The following is a 20,809-nucleotide window of genomic DNA, read 5'->3' on the forward strand; positions in this document are numbered from 1 at the left end:
CAAACGGCGACAGCGCACTACTCTGTCATCGTATCATCAGGAGATGCTGGGAGGTGATTTTTCTGCATTTTCGTGATATTTATTGAGAAATTCAGGTACGATTGTGGAATAATTTTTATTATAAGAGCATCAGAAATTTTCGTGCGCGATATCTAGACCCCTCAACCATACATGTATCTTCATGGAATACATTGTATGCATGTACCGATGTAGGCATACTGACTGGCAGTGATTATCTAGGGAATTTGGGGATCATGGAATCAAAGGTCAGGGGTAAAATGTCAGGGTCAACTCCTCAAAATTTAACTTTTTCCCACTTATATGCAGTGCCTGCAGGATTTTTCTTGAAGCTGTGTGTACATTGTACGTGTACAATGTATTGTATACAAGTATGTATTACCCAATAGAGATTTTCTGGGATTTTTTTTTTTTTTTTTTGCCCTTAAAGGTCAAATGGTCAAAGGTCAAATGAACGTGCAAAATTTTACTTCTTCCCCCATGTCTTAGAAGTGGCTCAAGGTATAATCATAAAACTTCTACGCATGTTGTGCCTGAAAGTGATTCTCGGAATTTTAGAGTCATAGGGTCAAAGGTCAAGGGTCAAAGACCAGTTAAAATCCTAACAATAGCTATGTAGTATTGAAAGAACAATTTATCTCCATACCTTAAAAATTACTAAATGCATAAACTTATAAAAGAGTCAAAAGTCAAGTAAAAATCCTAAAATCCCCAAATACATTGCTCTTTTAGAAAATATGGTCATTCACCCTTACTAAACCTACAATGTACAATTCTGTAGTTCAAGGAAAGTGAACATTCTACTTATTTGTGACAAACATGTCATTTTAATATTTTGCCAATGATGTGAAACTGTCATCACAGCTCACACGTCAAGATGTACTTTAGACCTACAAACTGTACGTTTAGGAGAATCATGCATTATGGCAGCTACATGTACGATACAGGCAAACCAGTTGCCACAGCAACATTTCTAGTTTGTTTTAATATGGGTTTCAAGCAAGATGCTACACTGTAAATTGTGCTTATCACAGTCAGTACTACTGTGTACAAAAGTAAGCTTCTTGGGTTGCTAGACTAGACCTACACAAACTGTACAAGATGTACTGTATACGTATAAATCTAGTAGAGAGACTTTTATTCATGACATCTTGTACATTTGTACACAATAGTACAAGTGCAGTCAGTCACAGAACTCGACATTTTCAGCTTCAACTAAATGTGCATTGTTTTATTCATACTAATACACACAAACTGTACTCTCTCTTTACTTTAATGCATACATGTACGTAGCATCGTTACAGTTGTATACTGTAGGTGACCGGTCACAGGATGCATCACTACAGTTGCTGTATGCGTATGAAATTAGAAATACTGCTTGTGTGAAACGCACACCATATACACATTGTACATACAGTAGTTGTACATGTTGTACCATTTGCTGACTGTACCATTGTACAGCTGTATATATGATACAGTGTACATCCTCCTGCCATTGTTCTCTTTGTTTACGTTTTTAACATAAACATCCATTTCCTGTCAGTGGTCCAGAACTCTCAAGAGTAAGCTTGACAAGTGCTTTGTAGTCCAGAGATATGAAATGAAAGTCCACATTCTCTGCTTGTATTGACTCTCGAGTGATAATGCTGATACACACAAGAAAGCTGTATGAGTAAAATAATGGGTATCATTCACATGCCCAGACAAATTTCTGTTAAACATACAGTGTACAAGTCACCACAATAGAACTACTGTAACTCTTTAAGTATGCAAGCCCTTGCCCCTGTGTTTCTTACAGAAAGCTGTCAGAGTTTAATGCTTTAATTGTTCGTTGACATGTGGCCAAAACACCCATAGGAAGAGTACATGTAAGTTTTAACAGTTGTGCTTCTACATTGTAGGTATGTACAGTGTACAAGCTGTGAGTGTGAGCATGGAGGTACAATGTGTACCTCCATGGTCTGAGCATGTACAGTACATGTTCAGTAGCAAGGCCTTTGCATGAAGTGAGAGAGGAAAAAAAATAGCATGCTATTAACCTCTGAAAGCTGGTTTTGCTGCATGACCTAATACAGAGACTGAAGAAAATTTCAGAGAGATTAAAAAGTTTATTTCACTCATGATTTTGGAAAGATAAAATGAGTATAGCTGTACAGTGTACAATGTACAATGTATCATACATGTATGAGAGCTGAAATGAGATGATGTGGCAAGATCATATAATGACTCGTAGTTTATTATAAACATGATAATTATTGAGTCAGCATCATTTCACTTACATTGGCACATCCGTAGACAAAATTTGTTGACAGACTCTGTATAGTGCAGCTGTACCGGTACACATGTACATGTACATGTATGTGCACAGTATGCGATAATAGTGTAGTGGTATTTTTAGATACAATTTTGTATCTTGTGATTTGTAGATGAAATGCTATTTTCATTATATTGATGATAATCATGCATCCATGATATTGGATTCAATTTTCTTGTTACATTTGGCATCAAAATGCAGGCTCATGTGTTGGACGAGTGAAAATGAATAAAGTTTAGTGACTTCTCAAGCCAAAACATTGCCCGAGACCACAGTGCTATTGTGAGATTACATTCTAGTTCTCCAGAACAGAAGCTCAGCCCCTACTGACCTCTACTACTGTGCCATGAGATTGTGTATGTACTTAAGTGATGAGATATTTTAGTGTGCCATTATTTTCAGCTATAAATCTGACTGTCATCCACACATGGCAGTATCAGAATCGTAATGCAAGAAATTACTGGAGGGATGGGAAAGAGTCTAAAGAACAGGAAATACAGTACTGTACAACTGAAAGGACTGAGAAGACAGTATGGAAGCAGCACTGCCGAGGTTGGAAAACAGTCACCACATTATTACTTCACATCATTTCTACTAACTACACATACAGCTGTACATGTACTACTACTACTACTACTACTACTACTACTACTACTACTACTACTACTACTACTACTACTACTACTACTACTACTACTACAAGTACTACTGCTGCTGCTGCTACTACATATACTACTACAGTACTACTACTGTTTTACATGCACCACTGATGTCTACAGTATTACTATGTGTACTACTACTACTACTACTACTACTACTACTACTACTACTACTACTACGACTACTACAGTGTACTACTACTACTACAGTACATGTACTGTATGTATGACTACTGCTACTACACTACTGCTACAGCATGCACTGTACATTACTGTACACACAATTGTACAATTACTACTTCTACTGTACTACTACAATTGTACTACAATTTCCTACTACTGCTAAATCTTCTACTACTAAATCTACTACTACATTGTACTACTAAATCTGTTACTACATTGTACTACTACTACTACTGCTACTACTACTACTACTACTACTACTGTATACGTACTACTACTACTACACTACTACTACTACTACCATTTCTACTATAGCTACTTCTGGTACTTCTGCTTCTACTACTAGTGTACATTACTTCTAGTGCTGTTTAACAGTTGCTTGATTCACTTCTCGAAATTGATTTAATATCAGAGAATACAAAGCACTAATGTCCACATTAATCGCAGTTTGGTGTTGTTTCCTTAAAATACATTGTATGTATTGTAACTACAATACTGTACATTGTACGTACACATTACATACACATTGTGTGCGTGTATACACATCGTGTTACACTACAGTACATCTGAACTAATCAGCATTTACAAAATATTGTAGTATAATCTGTAGAAGAAGTAAGGAAATGACATTTTGTTGTGGTGAAAACACACTGTAACTCTAATTGGCTTTGATTTTGGGACACAATGGGGCACTAAATGCACCTGTAGTTTTGTACACTGTATGTCACATTGTTTGAATTTAAGTGTGCTCAGCAATCTTGTTGCACTGAATGTCCACTAGAGTGATCTTGATCATTTGTCTCCCTAATCCATGAAGGCACAACAGGAGACATACAGATACTGAAAGTTAAACAGAGGGATGGTACACTGTAAGATGAATCATCTAATGTGCAATTTGATTTGTAGCACCCCTCATCAATCAACATTGCCACTAAATCATTGTGACAATTGTTGTACAGCCACTGTGTTTTTTCTACTGTACAATTAAAACCCTATTAGAGATTGAATAACCTTATGGTTCCCATGCGTTTAAATTGTATCTAGTCCTAATCTGTAGATGTTCATTAACCCGTAAACTGCTGAGGGCCAGTTTTCTGGCTTGTAAGCTACATTTTTTGGAGACAAATTTAATCACTGAGGCGGGAGGCCTTCCTCCCTGACCAATAGTAAGATTAAGTTTTGATTTCTCACAGAATTGTTTTTCATATAAAGCGGTTTCTAATTATCTCACAAAAAAGTTTAAACCTGAATTTCCATCTCAACCAAAACTACATATACCATCCCTTATATGCATTTTTGCACAGTGTACCACAGGATTATTACTACACATGGGAATACAATTTGTTATGGAAATGGCTTTTGCAGATGTGATTCACAAATATGGTGATATCTCAGCAGTGAAATGAAAATACCTGAAATTTCTGTTTTGGGTGTCCTAAGATACTAATCTACACATATTAGATAGAAAATTTAGAAAACCATTTCAAGTGAAAAAAAAAAAAATGTATTTTTTTTTTCTTTTTGTAAAAATGAAAATTATGGTTTCTCTTAATATGAAAATTGTGTTTGGCATACAGGTGTAGAATATAATAATGAATTTTATCAAAAGGAAACTTTGTTTATACTAGTTTAAAAATTTTTAATCTATCGTCTTCAAATGTTGTGTAACTTGATATAAACAGGAGAAATTTATATTTTTAAATAATGTCCCCCAAAAATTATGTGGCCAAAAAATTAGAAATGCTGAAAATAAGCTCAACAGTTCTTGGGTTAAATCCAAAGTGTAGACAGTAGTTCTTGGAAGAGCTCAAAGTTCATCTTCCGTTACTCGGAGTTTATTTCCAATACATTGAAAGGCTCTACCAAGAAACTTATTTGGCTGACACGATTTGCTAGGATGATGAGTTGTGTGGGAGTGGTCTGAGATGAAATTGTAGAATGATTTCGATTGTAGTACACAATTTTTAGTCCAGGACCCTCGGTTATCCCTGTGGCCCGATTTGTTGATTGCCAGTAATTGATTGTGAAATTAAAGTAGCAACCACAATGGGGTAAGGCCAAAAAAAAGAAATTTTGCATTGGCGTAACCCGCCCGACCCTAAAAATTCCGCCGACCCCATGTTTTTTTATTATTTTTTTTTTGCTATCGATATCAAATATCTTGTTGATTGCGATCGCGATCGCACAAACCCGGAAGTGGAAACGGCTCTGGGGATATCGGATGTACGAGGGAGAGATCTAGTGCCTCGCATAAGCCTTCCTTGATCAGTACGTCACTACTGTTTCCAACACGGACACGTACTCTAACAAGATTTATTCAGTGTATACGTAGCATTCAGACTGCGATGTATTGTGCACAGTTTTGCCATAGGTTTCTTGTGTGGAGAACTTACATGAATCTGTATATGTGGGACTGTAATAGAGATCGCCGTGTGCGATGAAAAGATCGTACATATGGGTCAATTTGCATCTATCTTATCTAAGTCAAAATAGTAAAATATGAAGTGAAAACATTCAGGACAGGGATTTCAACATCTTTAAATTCTGTGAAGGGGTATAATTCCAGTAATATCGGCCTCATAAATGATTTGTAGAATAGATGAACACAGCACATTCGGTGCAGCAGTTGTAACTGTTTACTGAGCTGAGCACGAGTTTTACACGTAAAATGCAGATAGCAAAAAAAAAAAAAAAAATCCGCCCGACCGACCCTATTTGAAAATCTCATGTTACGCCAATGCAACATTTTTTTTTTTTTTTGGCCTAAGCGCTGAGATCGTGGACTTCTGGCAAACCTTTTTGGCTATTAAATAGGCCTGCACTGTATTTCACATTTCTGTCTTTACCCAACTGAATTTGTGGTGAATATTACACTGCTATTTCACACATTTCTTGTGCACACATTGCACGTATCCATTTTAGAGCAATAATCAGCAGTTCTGCTGGCATCATACAAGAACTTTTTTGTGACAAACCCACTGTATGCAGTGAATGAAGACTGAGCAAGTGGTTGTCCCAGTTGCTCGTCCATCAACTGGCATCATGCATTTTAATCAAACAACCCTGTGTGAATAGTGAAGAGTGTTGTGCAGAGATACAGTTTTGAGTGTTTCTAAACCTAGATGGCATACGTAGTACAATGTAAGCTATACAAGCATGTTTGTGTACAATTGTACAATACAATATACAATTTGTACGTCAAGCATTAGAGGGATGATGTGTTTTTAAAACTACACAGTGTTGCAGTGATTGATGAAGTCATTTATGACTGACAGAGTATGATGGCTGTATTGACAGGCTGTGTCAGCATAGAGGGAAATATACAATGTATGCCCCCCTCAACCTGCAGGCTGAAAACAGATTGCAGCCGAGATTACTACATCGGCAACAGAAGAGGTTGAGTGTTCAGTTCAATCATCTTTGATGCAGCCTTGAGACGGAGTGGCATTAAATGAGGAGCGAGAGAATTACTGTTTGCCTGTGTGAACTACAGAGGTCTCTGTGGGTGCATGTTGTTGTGTAGAGGATGTACAATTTCTATGCAGTGGTGCTTGGGGAGGATTTGTGAATCACCCATCTCACAGCTATACACACTGTGCTGTGTCAGGAAGTAATGTGTTATCCCATGATTGTTTCACCAACAAGCATACTATCGCAGATGGAAGGACTTTGTATCCTTGTGTGTGAGATCTACCTGTTGTTGTTCCTGGCTACAGGCTTTTCGCGTACAATCCCAGATGTTTGGACAAACAAAGTATGAATTCTTGTGCCTCAGTGTCCCTCATGATAAATAATCATCCAATAAAGTGGGGCAGTCCAATGATAAAGTCGGTAGAGATATGCTTGTTTTTCCATGAAATGTGTGTCCCTCAGCGGGTGGCAGTGACAATGGAATAGTCCTGGGAAAAGGACCCTGGGAGAATGATTGATTGTTTGTGTGTGTTAGCTGCATGAACATTGACATTTAGCCTGAGGTTTCAGTGTGTATGTCCTGTGTACAAGTACTACAACTGTATACATTGTACGTGTGAGTGTGTGTTCCTATGCATTGTGTGTACAATGTATTTATAGAGCCTCCGAGGCTTTGGTTGTTGTTGTGTATATTGAATCTTATATCCTAGATATTTAAGTTGTCCGTATCCCTACTCTTCGAAGCTCACCCTCTCTGTATTTACCTATAGCATTACCCACATGCTGAGATTCTAGACTACATGTACAATGTATAATAGAAACCCTAGTCCTCAGTGGGACAATAGAATAAATACATAAACATCTAATATTTATTTTTATTTCATTTACATGTATTCATTCTCCACACATGGGAAGGATTGCCCTTGCAGCCATATTTTAGTTAGGGCTGATTTTCAAAGGGGTCCTTGCCATACATTAAAAACAAACAAAAAACTTGTACAATGTACATGTTCAATGTACATTCCACCTTGTTTCACTGAAAATGGAACTTATACATTGTATACACACACACACACATAATCAACACAAAAATAAAAATAAACCTGTAATGTGAGTAGGGGGCCTAGTACTATACAAAAAAATAAATAAATAAATAAAAATCATATACTTACATTATAGGGCCTACACATTCTGAACATCTTTCCCCAGCACGCCACACGTGGGCATTGCTGCAGAAATCATGAATCTTCATACAATGTACCATCATCTAAAATGACACCTCTGAATTTCATTGCATAAAGAGAAAGATTGGATGCAACTGATTACAATTTCTTGAGTCTTTACAAAATGAGAAGGTAAAGAAATGAACTTTATAGTCCGTTTACATGTGTTGCCAGTTTTACAGGGTATGGTGTGCTCGTTCACCAGTTATGAAGAGGCTTTTGAAAATGTTGTGGCTTGTGGTTTTCGGTTAAAACGAAACAAGTAGAAGCTACAGTACATGTACACAGCAAAGGGCTAAAGCAAAAGACAATGTTTAGCTGTACATAGATCTTCACTTCTGGTGAATTTTGATAGTAATAAAAAAATACAATTGCACAGCACCATTGAATACAGAAATGATGTTCATGGGACTTGATGTGTTTGGAGAATGAAAGTCAAATGAAAAGAATGATGTTCATAAAGTCTGTAGAGGTGCTTCTTTTTTTAATGGAATTTGAGCTCTATACCCCACTTTTTTACTTGTTACACAAATGTCATACACAGAGTGTACACTATAAGCTGTCAGAACGTGAGAAATGTCAGACGTATCACATGATGCACGAGTGTTTATGTTCTTCAATATGTGGACGACGTGTGATTACTTCTGTTCCATCATGTGAAAATGCAGTTTTATTTTTGTGTCAAAACTTCAGGCTCATGTCGTTTATTGCAGAAAAATCTTCTTCATGGATTCAAGAATTTGGCATGTATACATTGTTACATGTGCAGTGTATGATAAGGAATCCAAAAGAATCCATTTCATAGGTGATTTCAATTTCACCAATCTTCATAATCTTCTACAATTCTCAGATGTATCCTGCGGTTTCCAAGCACCAGCATCAAGATCATGTTCCAGGCGCTCATCAGTGAGTCCGCCCCTCCGCCCCCACCCCAGCCCCCACAGCAGCTGATGGTCCCCAAGGAGCCCAGCCCGGTCAAGCGCAAGAACATGATGCCTCCCCTGAAGATAGACATCCCCCCTGCAGATGCCAACTTCAGTAGCCCCTACCCCTCGCCAACTGGGACGATAAGGTGAGAGCCATTGTTGACTACATACATGTACCATGTTCATGTTGATACATTGCCAAACATTGTCTGATGTCATTAAACATATTTTTTTCCCTTTTGTTTAAAGTGATGGAATTGGATTATCAGATTACGTTTACGAGACATGCACGATATTGGTGGTGTATTTGTATCAAAGTTTGTGTGTAGTTGGAGTATACACCTTGTACTTGTGTACAATAAATTGTAGATCACGACAGAAATAGATTTTAATATACTGTGATAAAGGCTGTTCTTACTGTCGTAAACAGATACTCAGTTTTAATTATTGTTCTCACTATGCCTTTTATAATTTTAGTTGGTTGTATGCCAAGGTCACTTTGTAAGTTATGACTTGTTTTGTTTTCATTTTTGCTCACTTTTTCTTACCTCACCAATTTTTGTCTATTTGAATATTGTAATTTTTCTGAAGTAAGAATAGTTTGCCAATGAACAAGCAAGCTTTTATGCCATTGCTGCATATGAATCACAAGAACTGACGTGAAATGTATAAGTTGACTCAGCATGGTTTTGAATAATTTTCTGTTTCACATGCTTTTACAAGACAGTGGCTGTGGTCATACCCGCATACTGATCAACAGTGAGGTAACAGTGTCATCGCCTAATATGCATCCATCCCATTTATTGGTGTACATGGGTCTCTGTTAATATCCAAAATGTGCAGTTTCCCAGATTGAAATTTAAGATATGAAATCAAAACTTAAGAATTTTTGTCTTTTCTTGTTACCCTGCAGTAAGCTGTATGTATTCCCCCCCCCCCCCCTTGATTGTTAGCAGCCCTGTGTGGTGTGACAATACCAGAAATGCAGGTTCCCTGTTTGTTACTGGATACTTCAATATTAGTGTGTTTGTTCTTCTGCTTGCCAACAGTGCTGTCAACTCGTGCCCCACAAGTCCCCGTGCTGGCACCAGTCAGCAGACCATGATGGCCCCTGACCTCTCGGCCGCAGCACTGGCCGCAGCAGCAGCGGCTGCCGAGGACAAAGAGAGCCATTCGTCGGGCAACGACGTGGGCAGTCCACGGGATGAGACGAAGCCACCATACTCCTACGCCCAGCTTATCGTCCAAGCCATCATGTCTGCGCAGGACAAGCAGCTTACCCTCAGTGGCATTTATAGCTACATAACCAAGACTTATCCGTACTACAGAACAGCAGACAAGGGCTGGCAGGTATGATTACTGTACCTCAAAACCTCTTGTAACCACCTGGTCATCATTGTCTGTGTGCTTCTAATGTATTTAGGTAGCGGCATGGGTTAGTCAAATACCGGCTAGTGATTGGCTAAACACAGTCACGTGATGGAGGCGCATTGGTAATGTTCGCCCACGGGCAGGACATTTTTGTAATGTTTTCCCATGAAAAAACATTTTCACGTAACAAATGACAAACGATACCAAACGATTCAACGATCATATTTTTCAGGCAATTGATCCCATGACTAACCCATATAATATAACAGATGATGACTTTTGTTGTCAGGAATATGTACCAAACGTTCCACCCGAAGGGTTTGAAATGCTACTTCAGGAGGCTACAAGTCCCTCAATAGCATTTCAAACCCTTCGGTGGAACATTCGGTATGTTCCCTCCCCTGCCAGTCATCATCTGTATAATGTTACACCGTGTACGTATTTGTGTATATATGTGTGTCTTTCCCGTGGATTTCACCTCTCTCAAAATGAACCTTGAGATGAACATGTGAGCAAAGTAAAAATGCACCTCAAAAGAGGAAAATGCACAGAAGCTATGATAGCTGTTTAGTAAAGTTAGATTGCTGCCGTTCATAAATAGTGCCAGCAGTCCATTCCGGGTAGTGTTGCCAGATGCAAAGAAGTCTAGACTTTGCTGTATGAAACTCTCGCTCTAACATCCACAGCACTACTTATTAAAGCAACCTTGCCAAGTGTTCACAATAATATGCCTTTGAAATCCGACATGAATGGACACAGTTTCGTTCACTGTTCTTTCAGTTTACATCAAAGAGATTTTACACCACAAGAGGGCATAGTCCACAGTGGAGGCAGCCGCACAAGGGAGCTGCCATTTTGGCTTGTGGGTGCAGAATTTGCCTGGATCCTGTACAGTTATTGAACAGTAGATGGCAGACCCTCATGTAAATGCGCTTGACTCAATGTTCGACGCAGTCATCCCGTGCCGTTTTATTGGCCGTTTTATTGTTATGTCTCAATATCATAATGCTCAAATGACCTAATCTTGCTAATCTTGTTTGATTTAATGACGTCTTTGTTAAAGACAATATGTACATGAAATAAACGTCATAATGCTCAAGCTATATCTTAGTTCATTATGTGAATGACAAAAAACGTCTGGCCTGTTACGAAATAGTCTAGATGATGTGATATTATCGTAGAAACTAATAGTAATACAAAGATTGTATATAGGCAGTAAAACATACTGCATTTCTGAAAACTGAAATATGTTACCCCCCCCCCACAAAAAAAAAACAAACAAACAAAAAAAACTAACATACCTCATTTGATAGATAAGATATGACTTGAACTTAGACTGCAATCAATGCCTGGATCAGTGTGTGCAGTCCCTTCTCAATTTTGGAAGTCTTATTTGTATGCACACGTATGGCGAGTGCTTACTCTAGTAACCCTATAAAATCTCTTTGGTTTACCTGTGTTTCTCTTCCCATCCCTCGTACAAACCAGAACTCCATCCGGCACAATCTGTCCTTAAATCGGTACTTCATCAAGGTCCCTCGGTCGCAGGAGGAGCCCGGGAAGGGGTCCTTCTGGCGCCTGGACCCTGGTTCCGAGGCCAAGCTGATGGACCAGGCATACAGGAGGAGGAGGCAACGGGGTGTGCCCTGCTTCCGGACTCCGTTTGGAGGAGTGTCGTCCAGGTAAGACAAATTGGCTGAAAACCTCGCTTGGCTTGGTCTCAAGAATACAGTACTCTAAAACAGAAAATTTCTGTGTGCATGAAACTGTCCCGAATTTTGCCAGGAGCCAAGATTCATGGGAGTGAGATGTTTGAAATGTGAAATGCAAAAGTTTCATGGGTGTGATAACAAACATCAAAAGGCAGTGGTCAACAGTCTCCCTTATACTGCCCTGTTGGGAGTCTTGTACTGAACTATTAATAGTAAAGGTTGTGGTGATTATTAAAGTTAGAGGGCAATTATTTTTGTGACATTAAAGGTACAGTGTACCATTGGGAGCAGTGATTTTCAAAATGTTCGATTTATCATTATTTGATGCATATGTGTAGGTCAGTTGTATCACAAAACATCCTACCATATAAAAAATTTTGCAATAAAGCCATAAATATTAGGAGATGTCACAATTTGTCTTACTATACCATAACTAGACAGTCTAATCTAGAAACAGTGTTGGTTTAAATATTGTTCACTTTTTGTATATTCAACAATACTTAACATTGATTATCCTGATTAAATTTTTACATTGGTTGTTTCTATCCCTAACTCACATTTTAGGACTATTGTGAAGCACTAAAACTGGGTTTTTGTTTCATCTGCAAATGGTAAATAATGCCTTTAATGTGACAATTGGTTTCTGTAACCTCTGTTGCCCTTGGCTGTAGATTAGGAGTGTGCCTCATACATTTGACCACGCTGGGACAAAAGCTTTTATTGTGTAGCCGTCAGTAAAGGACATTTAAAAGAGAGAGACTTTTTATCCCCCCTTCTATTCTAATAGTAGGTCGGCGCCCTCTTCGCCAACACACGTGACACAGTTCAGCGGAACTTTCACCCCAGAGAGCTTATCCAGGGAAGGTTCACCGGCTCCGCCAAACAACGCCAACACTGCTAGTAATGATAGTCAGGACCACACCCCTCTGGACCACCAGCGCTTCACACAGGCGGTGCAGGAGGTAAGGCCGCCCCCTTCCCTTGCATTTAGTCACATGGCCAGCTTTCTTGTCTTGTGGCATGAGGAAGCATAGTTGTGGAATTAGAAAGTTTGATTGCAAGATGAGATTACTTGATTTGCAATTACAGCTGCTAAAAAGAAAGACAATAAGAAAATGTAGGATACTAAATCATAACCTCAAGAATTAGGTATCACTGGAAATGGTTTATTTTACTCTATCTGGTGATGTACACACTTAAAAAGGGTGTGTACATTTTTGGTTGAGGTGAGGATTTAGCTTTTAACGTTTTGCGAGATATTTAGAAACCACTCTGTGAGATGTCAAAGAGCATGCAGTTCTAAGGGGTATCAGAAGTTTATTCGATGAAAATTGGTTTTGAAATGGCCGAGATATCCAAAAACAAGGTGAAACAAAGAGATCCTAATAAAGTTGTGGCATGTCGCCTTTTTAGCTCACCAGAGCCAAAGGCTCAAGTGAGCTATTGCGATCGTCCTTCGTCCGGCGTCCGGCGTCCGGCGTCCGGCGTGCGTAAACTTTTTACATTTTCATCTTCTTCTTGAAAACTCCAAGACCGATTTTCATCAAACTTGGCAGGTAGCATCCCTAGGGGGTCAGGAACTCAATTTGTTAAAATGGGCACCATGCCTGACCCAGGGGGCCCCCAGGGGGGCCCAAACCCCCAAAATTAAGGAATCTGTAAAAATCTTCTTCTCTAGAACCAGAAGTGATAGAGCTAAGTTAAGTTAATACTATGAGTTAGTACATTGATGACTGTAGTTTCAAGTTTGTTCATGGCAGGATCAGGGGTGCCCCCCCCCCCCCCCCTTGGGGCCCAGGGGAGGGGGTGAGGAGGGGTCCTAATGGGGCCTAAATTGTACATTTTTATCTTCTTCTTTAGAACCCCATGACCCATTTTCACCAAACTTGGCAGGTAGCATCCCTAAGGGGTTAGGATCTCAATTTGTTAAAATGGGCACCATGCCCCACCCAGGGGGCCCCCAGGGGGCCCAAACCCCCAAAATGAAGGAATCTTTAAAAATCTTCTCTAGAATCAGAAGTTATAGAGCTAAGATAATACTTTGAGTGAGTACATTAATGACTGTAGTTTTGAGTTTGTTCATAGGAGATCCAGGGGTGCCCCTCTTGGGGGCGGGGGGCTGGTTGGGAAGGTCCAAATGGGGGCCTGAATTGTACATTTTCATCTTCTTCCTGAAAACCTCATGATGGATTTCGTCAAACTTGGCAGGTAGCATCCCTAGGGGGTCAGGATCTAAATTTATCAAAAAGGGCACCATGCCCCATCCAGAGGGCCCCAGGGGGCCCCAATCCCCAATAATAAAGGAATCTTAAAAAATTTGGGCCCTTTTCATCTTCTACTTGAGAATGCCTGGTCAAATTTTGGTAGAGCTTTGAATAATTTAGATTAGTGACTGCGTGAAAGGTGAACTTGCGATACTCAGGTGAGCGCTAGACCCGCGGGTCTCTTGTATTATTAGCACTTTTTTGGATATCTCAGCCATTTGAAAACCAATTTTCATCAAATAAACGTTGAATCCTTCTTAAAATTACATGCTCTTTCATATTTCATAAGAGGCTTTTCATTATCTCACTTAGGAATGTTCAAAACATGAATCCCCACCTCAACCAGTACTGTACAGTCCCTTTAAATGTTTTTTCTCCTTTACAATCAAACTTAATAAAAACTTCATTGCACTCAGTTTGAGTTGGGCTTGTCACTTGTATTTTAAAGCAGTGAACTTTTCAGCTCTGATTGAGGTCCAGATCTAGCTCATGTTTTGCCCAGTGTTTACATGTAATGCTCTGATTAATTTCTAGACTGATGATGACAGAATGATTGTAAGTACACTCCTGCCTTTTCATGTCACGAGGCTTTGATATCAAGCAAAATTAGACAAAGCCTTGATGCTACTCTCTTGTGCTAAGTTGTAGAGAGCTAAAAGAAAGAGCAGAAATCTCCCTTATGCGCTCCAGTTGGTCATATACCTCTTCTCTTTAATTTTACGATTGGAAATGTGTTCATTTTTCTAGCAGGTGAAAGTGAGCCTGGTCAGCCCTGGTTCACCCATCACCACGACGACCGCTGGCCAGGCCAGTAGCCATGCCATTCAGATGGCCGCGCTCCCACAGGGCGGAGGAGTTGTGCCGCTCCCTCCCAATGCCCTGCCCACCTCCATCCCGCAGCCAGGAGTAGGGGTCATGGGAGCCCACCACCGGCTCCCACAGATGGCCTCTGTCATCACCTCCTCCAAGACGGTGGGCGCAGTGCAGCCGTCGCTTAGCAACGGTCACGTCACCACCGCCGCACTGCCGAACCAGGCAATGGACGTGTCATCTTCTGGCGGGGAGAAGAATGAAGCGGATGCTAAAGGTGAAGGTGAGATTTGGTCTCATATTGTGCTGCAGAGTGAGATTTTGGTCTGCCATGGGCACAAAAAGGAGTTGACTCACTGTAGAAAATGGCAACTCTTGTCACGAAACTGGGAACTTGTACAGCATGACTTTGTCTCTTAACATTTCATCTCTGTATAGAGTTATGCTTCGTATTTAATCTTTCAAAGCTTAATATATTATTGGCTATTTTTAGCTCACCTGAGCCAAAGGCTCAAGTGAGCTATTGCGATCGCCCTTCGTCCGGCGTCCGTCGTGCGTAAACTTTTTACATTTTCATCTTCTTCTTGAAAACTCCAAGACCGATTTTCATCAAACTTGGCAGGTAGCATCCCTAGGGGGTTAGGAACTCAATTTGTTAAAATGGGCACCATGCCCCACCCAGGGGCCCCCAGGGGGCCCAAACCCCCAAAAATTAAGGAATCTGTAAAAATCTTCTTCTCTAGAACCAGAAGTGATAGAGCTAAGTTAATACTGTGAGTTAGTACATTGATGACTGTAGTTTCAAGTTTGTTCATGGCAGAATCAGGGGTGCCCCCCTTGGGACCCAGGGGAGGGGGGTGGGGAGGGGTCCTAATGGGGCTTAAATTGTAAATTTTCACCTTTTTCTTGAGAACCCCATGACCCATTTTCACCACACTTGGCAGGTAGCATCCCTAGGGGGTTAGGATCTCAATTTGTTAAAATGGGCCCAAAACCACCCAAACCACCCAAAATGAAGGAATCTTGAAAAAAATCTTCTCTAGAATCAAAAGTTATAGAGCTAGGATAGTACTATGAGTGAGTACATTAATGACTGTAGTTTCAAGTTTGTTCATAGCAGATCCCGGGGTGCCCCTCTTGGGGGCAGGGGGGGGGGGGGGGGTTTGGGAAGGTCCAAATGGGGGCCTGAATTGTACATTTTCATCTTCTTCCTGAAAACCTCATGATGGATTTTCGTCAACCTTGGCAGGTAGCATCCGTAGGGGGTCAGGATCTCAATTTATCAAAATGGGCACCATGCCCCACCCAGAGGGCCCCAGGGGGCCCAAATCCCCCAAATTAAGGAATCTTTAAAAATTTGGGCCCTTATTGTACATTTTCATCTTCTACTTGAGAATGCCTGGTCAAATTTTAGTAGAGCTGCCAATAATCTAGATTAGTGACTGCGTGAAAGGTGAACTTGCGATACTCAGGTGAGCGCTAGACCCGCGGGTCTCTTGTTTAATATATCTTCAATTTACATGACAAAGAAAGTATTCCTTGTGAATTCTTATCAGCCTTTGATTGCCCGTAGACTACATTAAATGTACAGAGGATGTCAGAGCAGCTGTGTTAGTTTGAAAGATGAGCAAGAAATGGCCTTCTTTGAGCAAAATATTTTTTGTGTTCAGTAAAGACACAAAGCAACCTCAGAAATGTTATTTGTCACCAGTCTAGTAATGTCTTTTGTTAATATTTGAGTAAAGACGCTAGAACCTTATGTAAAGTGTGATGCGGATGTGTCAAGAAGGTTAAATGAAGGCCATGTGTGAGTATACCTGCCATGTGTCTTTGCCTCTGATTATGACATAGTGTTCTCATTCACATTCCAATGATACTGCAGAAAAAGCGTCAAATAACCTTGCATCTGGCCAAGCTGGAGGGGCTACTATTATGGTGACTCAAGCTCACCTCAAGGCCGCCCTCCCCTCTTCATCTGCCATCATCTCCCCTCAAACCTCGGATGGTCACCACGTCGTCACGGTAGCAGGGACCTTCCTGCCTCCTGCCACCCATTACCGGCCCCCGCCCCAGCTCCCCGTCATCGCCAACAGTCAGAACCCCAACACAGGCCCCGCCCAGGGGGGATCTGGCCAGGCCACCACATCCTCGCCCCTCGTCATGCTGGCGACCACCTCGGCGGCCGCTCAGCAGGTTGCCGGGGGTTACCTACCGGGCCACATGAAGCGGCCGCTGGATGGCATCAAGGAGGAAGCAGATGGGCAAGATGGGGTCGAGAGCAAACGGGTCAAAGCAGACCAGGAAGGCTGAGGCAGCGAGACGAGGCATCCACCACCACCATTACCATCACCATTATCACCATCATCATCATCATCACTCAGAATATTGCAATGTCCAGAGGGTATTTCATGGCAAGAGATCGGCTCTACACCCAGGCACTCATAGTCACCAGGCTGCTGCTAAACTCAAGAGAAAAATTACTCCCAGTTTCGAGTCGTAAATCTGGCATATAGTACTCTAGTCCCGATGTAACCCTTCATAAAGTTAAGCCCATAAACATGTCGTATACAGTTTGTTTCCTGTTTTTACTGAATTTCAGTCAGTATGTCCTACAGGTTTCCTGTCCTCCCACAGATTCACCTTCTTGCCAGTCATGTCTAAGAAGTACAGAACTATAGCAGTTTGTCGTAACTGACTGACTCCTTAATTGTGACTCTGACTTTGATCCCGATTTCAATTTTGATATTGTATCAGTCAAGCTTGATCCCAGACATCTTAAAAGTTTTACCACAACTCCTGTGCGTCCTATGTCAAGAATTGGATTAGGGAATAACCAAGAGGAGAGAAAAAAACAAAACAAAAACTTTTCAGAAACTTCACAACAATCCAGCTGAAAGTTCGGGTATATCGACTTGCCACAGAAGTATATTTTGTTGATACATGTAGTAGACTTTAAAATCTTCATACTTTGTGCAGGGCCTGTGTGATGTGTGATACAGTGTTTGCCAGGGGAGAGGAAGCTTACAGGGATACAGCAGGAGGCTGCCATAGTGGTGTCCAGTCTACCTTTGACCCTGTTCACTGTAGAAATATTTCCTTTTTAATATCTGAGTGATAGTGGTGCATTTTGTGAATGTTTTGGTTGAAAGCCGTTTGTGTCTCGTCACTTCAACATTGGTAAGACTGTGTGAGGTGCTGTCACCGTCTTTGTTTCACATCGTGATATCGTGTGGTCACACTCGTTCAAAGTCTTTTATATGCAACTTATCTTTTCTTTATCCACATGTGCATCGATATCAGTAAAGATGTTTAAAAAATAATTTATTTACGGCATTTTTTTTTTTTTTCATTTCACAAGGAGGGTTGGGTGGGCAGGGGTGGATTATGATTGCTTGATGGTAGTGAAAAATTAATGAAATTAGCAAAAATTTTACTGCAAGTTTGAGCTGATCTGTACAATCAAACATAACATATTGTAAGAGTAAACTGTATATGCTGGAATGCTTTCTGAGCTCGCCATTAGTTCTCCGTCCCCACATGAGCAGGAAATGTGGCTGACTGCAGTCAGAAAGTCTCATGCACAGACCGGACATCCTCGAGGCAGAGACCGACCGTTGCCAGCCGCTCTAAGGAAGGCTTAATAGTGGTGAGGGAGTGTTGCCTCAGTCTGCAAACTTGAAGCCAGTATCCTCGTTCTAACCGCTCCCTGTGGCCCAAGCAGGTCTTTCCCCACCCATCCCTTGTATGGAGGTGTGTGGTTCAAATTCCGCTGTCAGCGATGTTCTCTCTGGCTTTGAACCTGTCCGACTCCAGGAATACCTGGTAGGAAGGGCTGCTCCATGCGATAGTTCGATAGCTCAAAGGAAACGGGAGAGGATATTGGATCTTTCGAAAGACTTAACTGGCTTCAGGTGCCACCTCGGTGGAATGGAATAACCAGGCTTGCATTATTACAAAGGCTAGTGGCTTGCTTACTGTCAAATTTCTATCTTGTACTGCAGATTGCTTCCAATTGGATATCAAGGAATGTAGAGCAAGAAAAAAAAAAAAAATATGAGGCATGAAGGCGCTGAAGCATCTAACCATAATTATAATGAGACATGGAGATGTAGATTATTCATTCGGTGCTTGGCATGGATGCTTTGCTCATTATTATAATTTTTTTTTTTTTTTAATGATGATACTTTGTGACATAGGAAATCTTTAAAAATAGATGTAAAGTAGTGACAGGACATACAACAGTTGCCAGTACATGTGAGTGGGTTGTACGCATAATGGTATATCTTGATGGCAAACCGGGCTTTGTAATATGACTGTAAATTCTCAAAAATGCATCAGCTAATTTCTGCGGTGGATGATGTATCAAATTTTGCAGTAGTGAATGTATAGTGCAAGTGTTTTTGCACAGAAGATAGCCTTTTTCATGTGTTGTATGATTTTATTTGTTTGTTATTAGTGTTATTCATCATTCAGTATTTAAAGTTTGGTGTCTTTTTAGTAGGGGACGGGGGGGGGGGGGGATTGAATGTTGGTTGCCATGGTGACATTCTGTGTCAGATGATCTGTTGGTAGGAAGCTAATTGGCTGATTCTTGTAATCGTGGGTAAGGTTAGATACATGTATGTCAGGCACATGACTGGACACTACAAAGGCTTGTGGTTCTTGGCAGAAAGAGTTTTGGTTGTGCTGTAGGAGGAACTCACAGTTGGAATATTGTGGTTGGATGTTGCTCAGTGTTGGTGTTGCTGTTTTGATGCTTGGTCTGATATCCCATTCATACCGCTCCCTTCTGTCCAATATCAAGGCAGAACTTAACACGATAACACATCAAATTTAAATGTGAGAATTATATTGTCATACCCGTGTGTTGTAAGGTTTCTGCATTCTCGCAGTTATTAAATGTACTGGATGTATTTTTGAGTCATATTGGTGACTCCTTAAAGAATTATGAAATTGGAATGGGAATTGATTTTTTTTTTCTTGTCATTTTTAAAGGGATGCTTTATTTGTATGCCATAGTGGAATGAACTGTTTGTGTGTGCCTTTAAATTGATCTGTGTTGAAAACAAGATGTGCATACATCTCTGCCATGGATAGGCTGCTTTGGGGGGGGGGGGGAGGACATCAGATTTGGTCTATGTTGTATGAATGTAGAATGTATTCTGAGCTTTGGGGTCGACAATGTGCGTGTATTGTCGAACAAATTAAGATTGTGAACACGGTAAGCAAGGTGTGTTTGTGTTGGAGGGGGTAGTTGGGAACGGAGTCCAACCTCCAACTCTATAGGATGCCTGTGAGATTAGACATCCGGGACAGTCTGCCATTGCTAGCCTTGGCTTCAGACTGAAGAACAAAAGGCTTCCTTTTGCATTTCCCGCAGACCACAATGAATGAATGGATGGATAATCAAATGTATTTAAAATGAATGAAATTGCGGAGACGTCGGCCAGTAAAAAAGGGAAAAAGAAAAAGTCGAGAAAGAGAGGGAGAAAAGTTTGTGCCACTTTCAAAAGCTGTTGGGATGTTTGGAAATTGTGTTATTTTGTATATCTGAAGCTGTATCATGGGTTTTGATTGTAAAATTGTTATGAGATCAGAGTAAGCGCTCTGTTATGTGTCATATTTTTTGTTTCTCTCATAGAAATATTGATGATTGAGAATGCCAAAGGACAGGACTGACTGTGTGCATAGAATGCTCTTATACCTGTAGATGTATTCATATTGGATAGGTTACGTAATATATCCTGTTTAAACTGGTGATATCAGTACAATCTGGCAAAAGTTCCAAGTGGTATGGATTGTTAAAACACATACACACATAAACATACGCCATGAAAATATTGCCTGCAAAACATCTACCTGCAATTGAAGCCAAAAACAGCAACCACAAAACAGTTGGATTTTGCATATACAGGGCC

At 40.5% G+C, this 20,809-nt stretch overlaps 1 protein-coding gene across 3 annotated transcripts in view; it reads left to right on the top strand.

Annotated features, from left to right (window-relative positions):
• LOC140231546 (forkhead box protein K2-like) overlaps nucleotides 1-18,142 on the top strand; it is a 28,540-nt gene extending 10,398 nt beyond the window's left edge. The window contains exons 2-7 of one of the 3 annotated variants that reach the window (XM_072311681.1): nucleotides 8,659-8,880; nucleotides 9,784-10,084; nucleotides 11,594-11,787; nucleotides 12,605-12,779; nucleotides 14,829-15,174; nucleotides 16,774-18,142. In XM_072311681.1, coding sequence (XP_072167782.1) covers nucleotides 8,659-8,880; nucleotides 9,784-10,084; nucleotides 11,594-11,787; nucleotides 12,605-12,779; nucleotides 14,829-15,174; nucleotides 16,774-17,201 — 1,666 coding nt within the window. In that variant the 3' untranslated portion in view covers nucleotides 17,202-18,142. The remainder of the gene's footprint in view (nucleotides 1-8,658; nucleotides 8,881-9,783; nucleotides 10,085-11,593; nucleotides 11,788-12,604; nucleotides 12,780-14,828; nucleotides 15,175-16,773) is intronic. The other 2 variants (XM_072311683.1, XM_072311682.1) reach the window with 2 other exon arrangements.
• The last annotated feature ends 2,667 nt before the right edge of the window (nucleotides 18,143-20,809 follow it).

The sequence above is a fragment of the Diadema setosum genome, chromosome 8, assembly GCF_964275005.1.
Source record: "Diadema setosum chromosome 8, eeDiaSeto1, whole genome shotgun sequence".
Classification (NCBI taxonomy): Eukaryota; Metazoa; Echinodermata; class Echinoidea; order Diadematoida; family Diadematidae; genus Diadema; species Diadema setosum.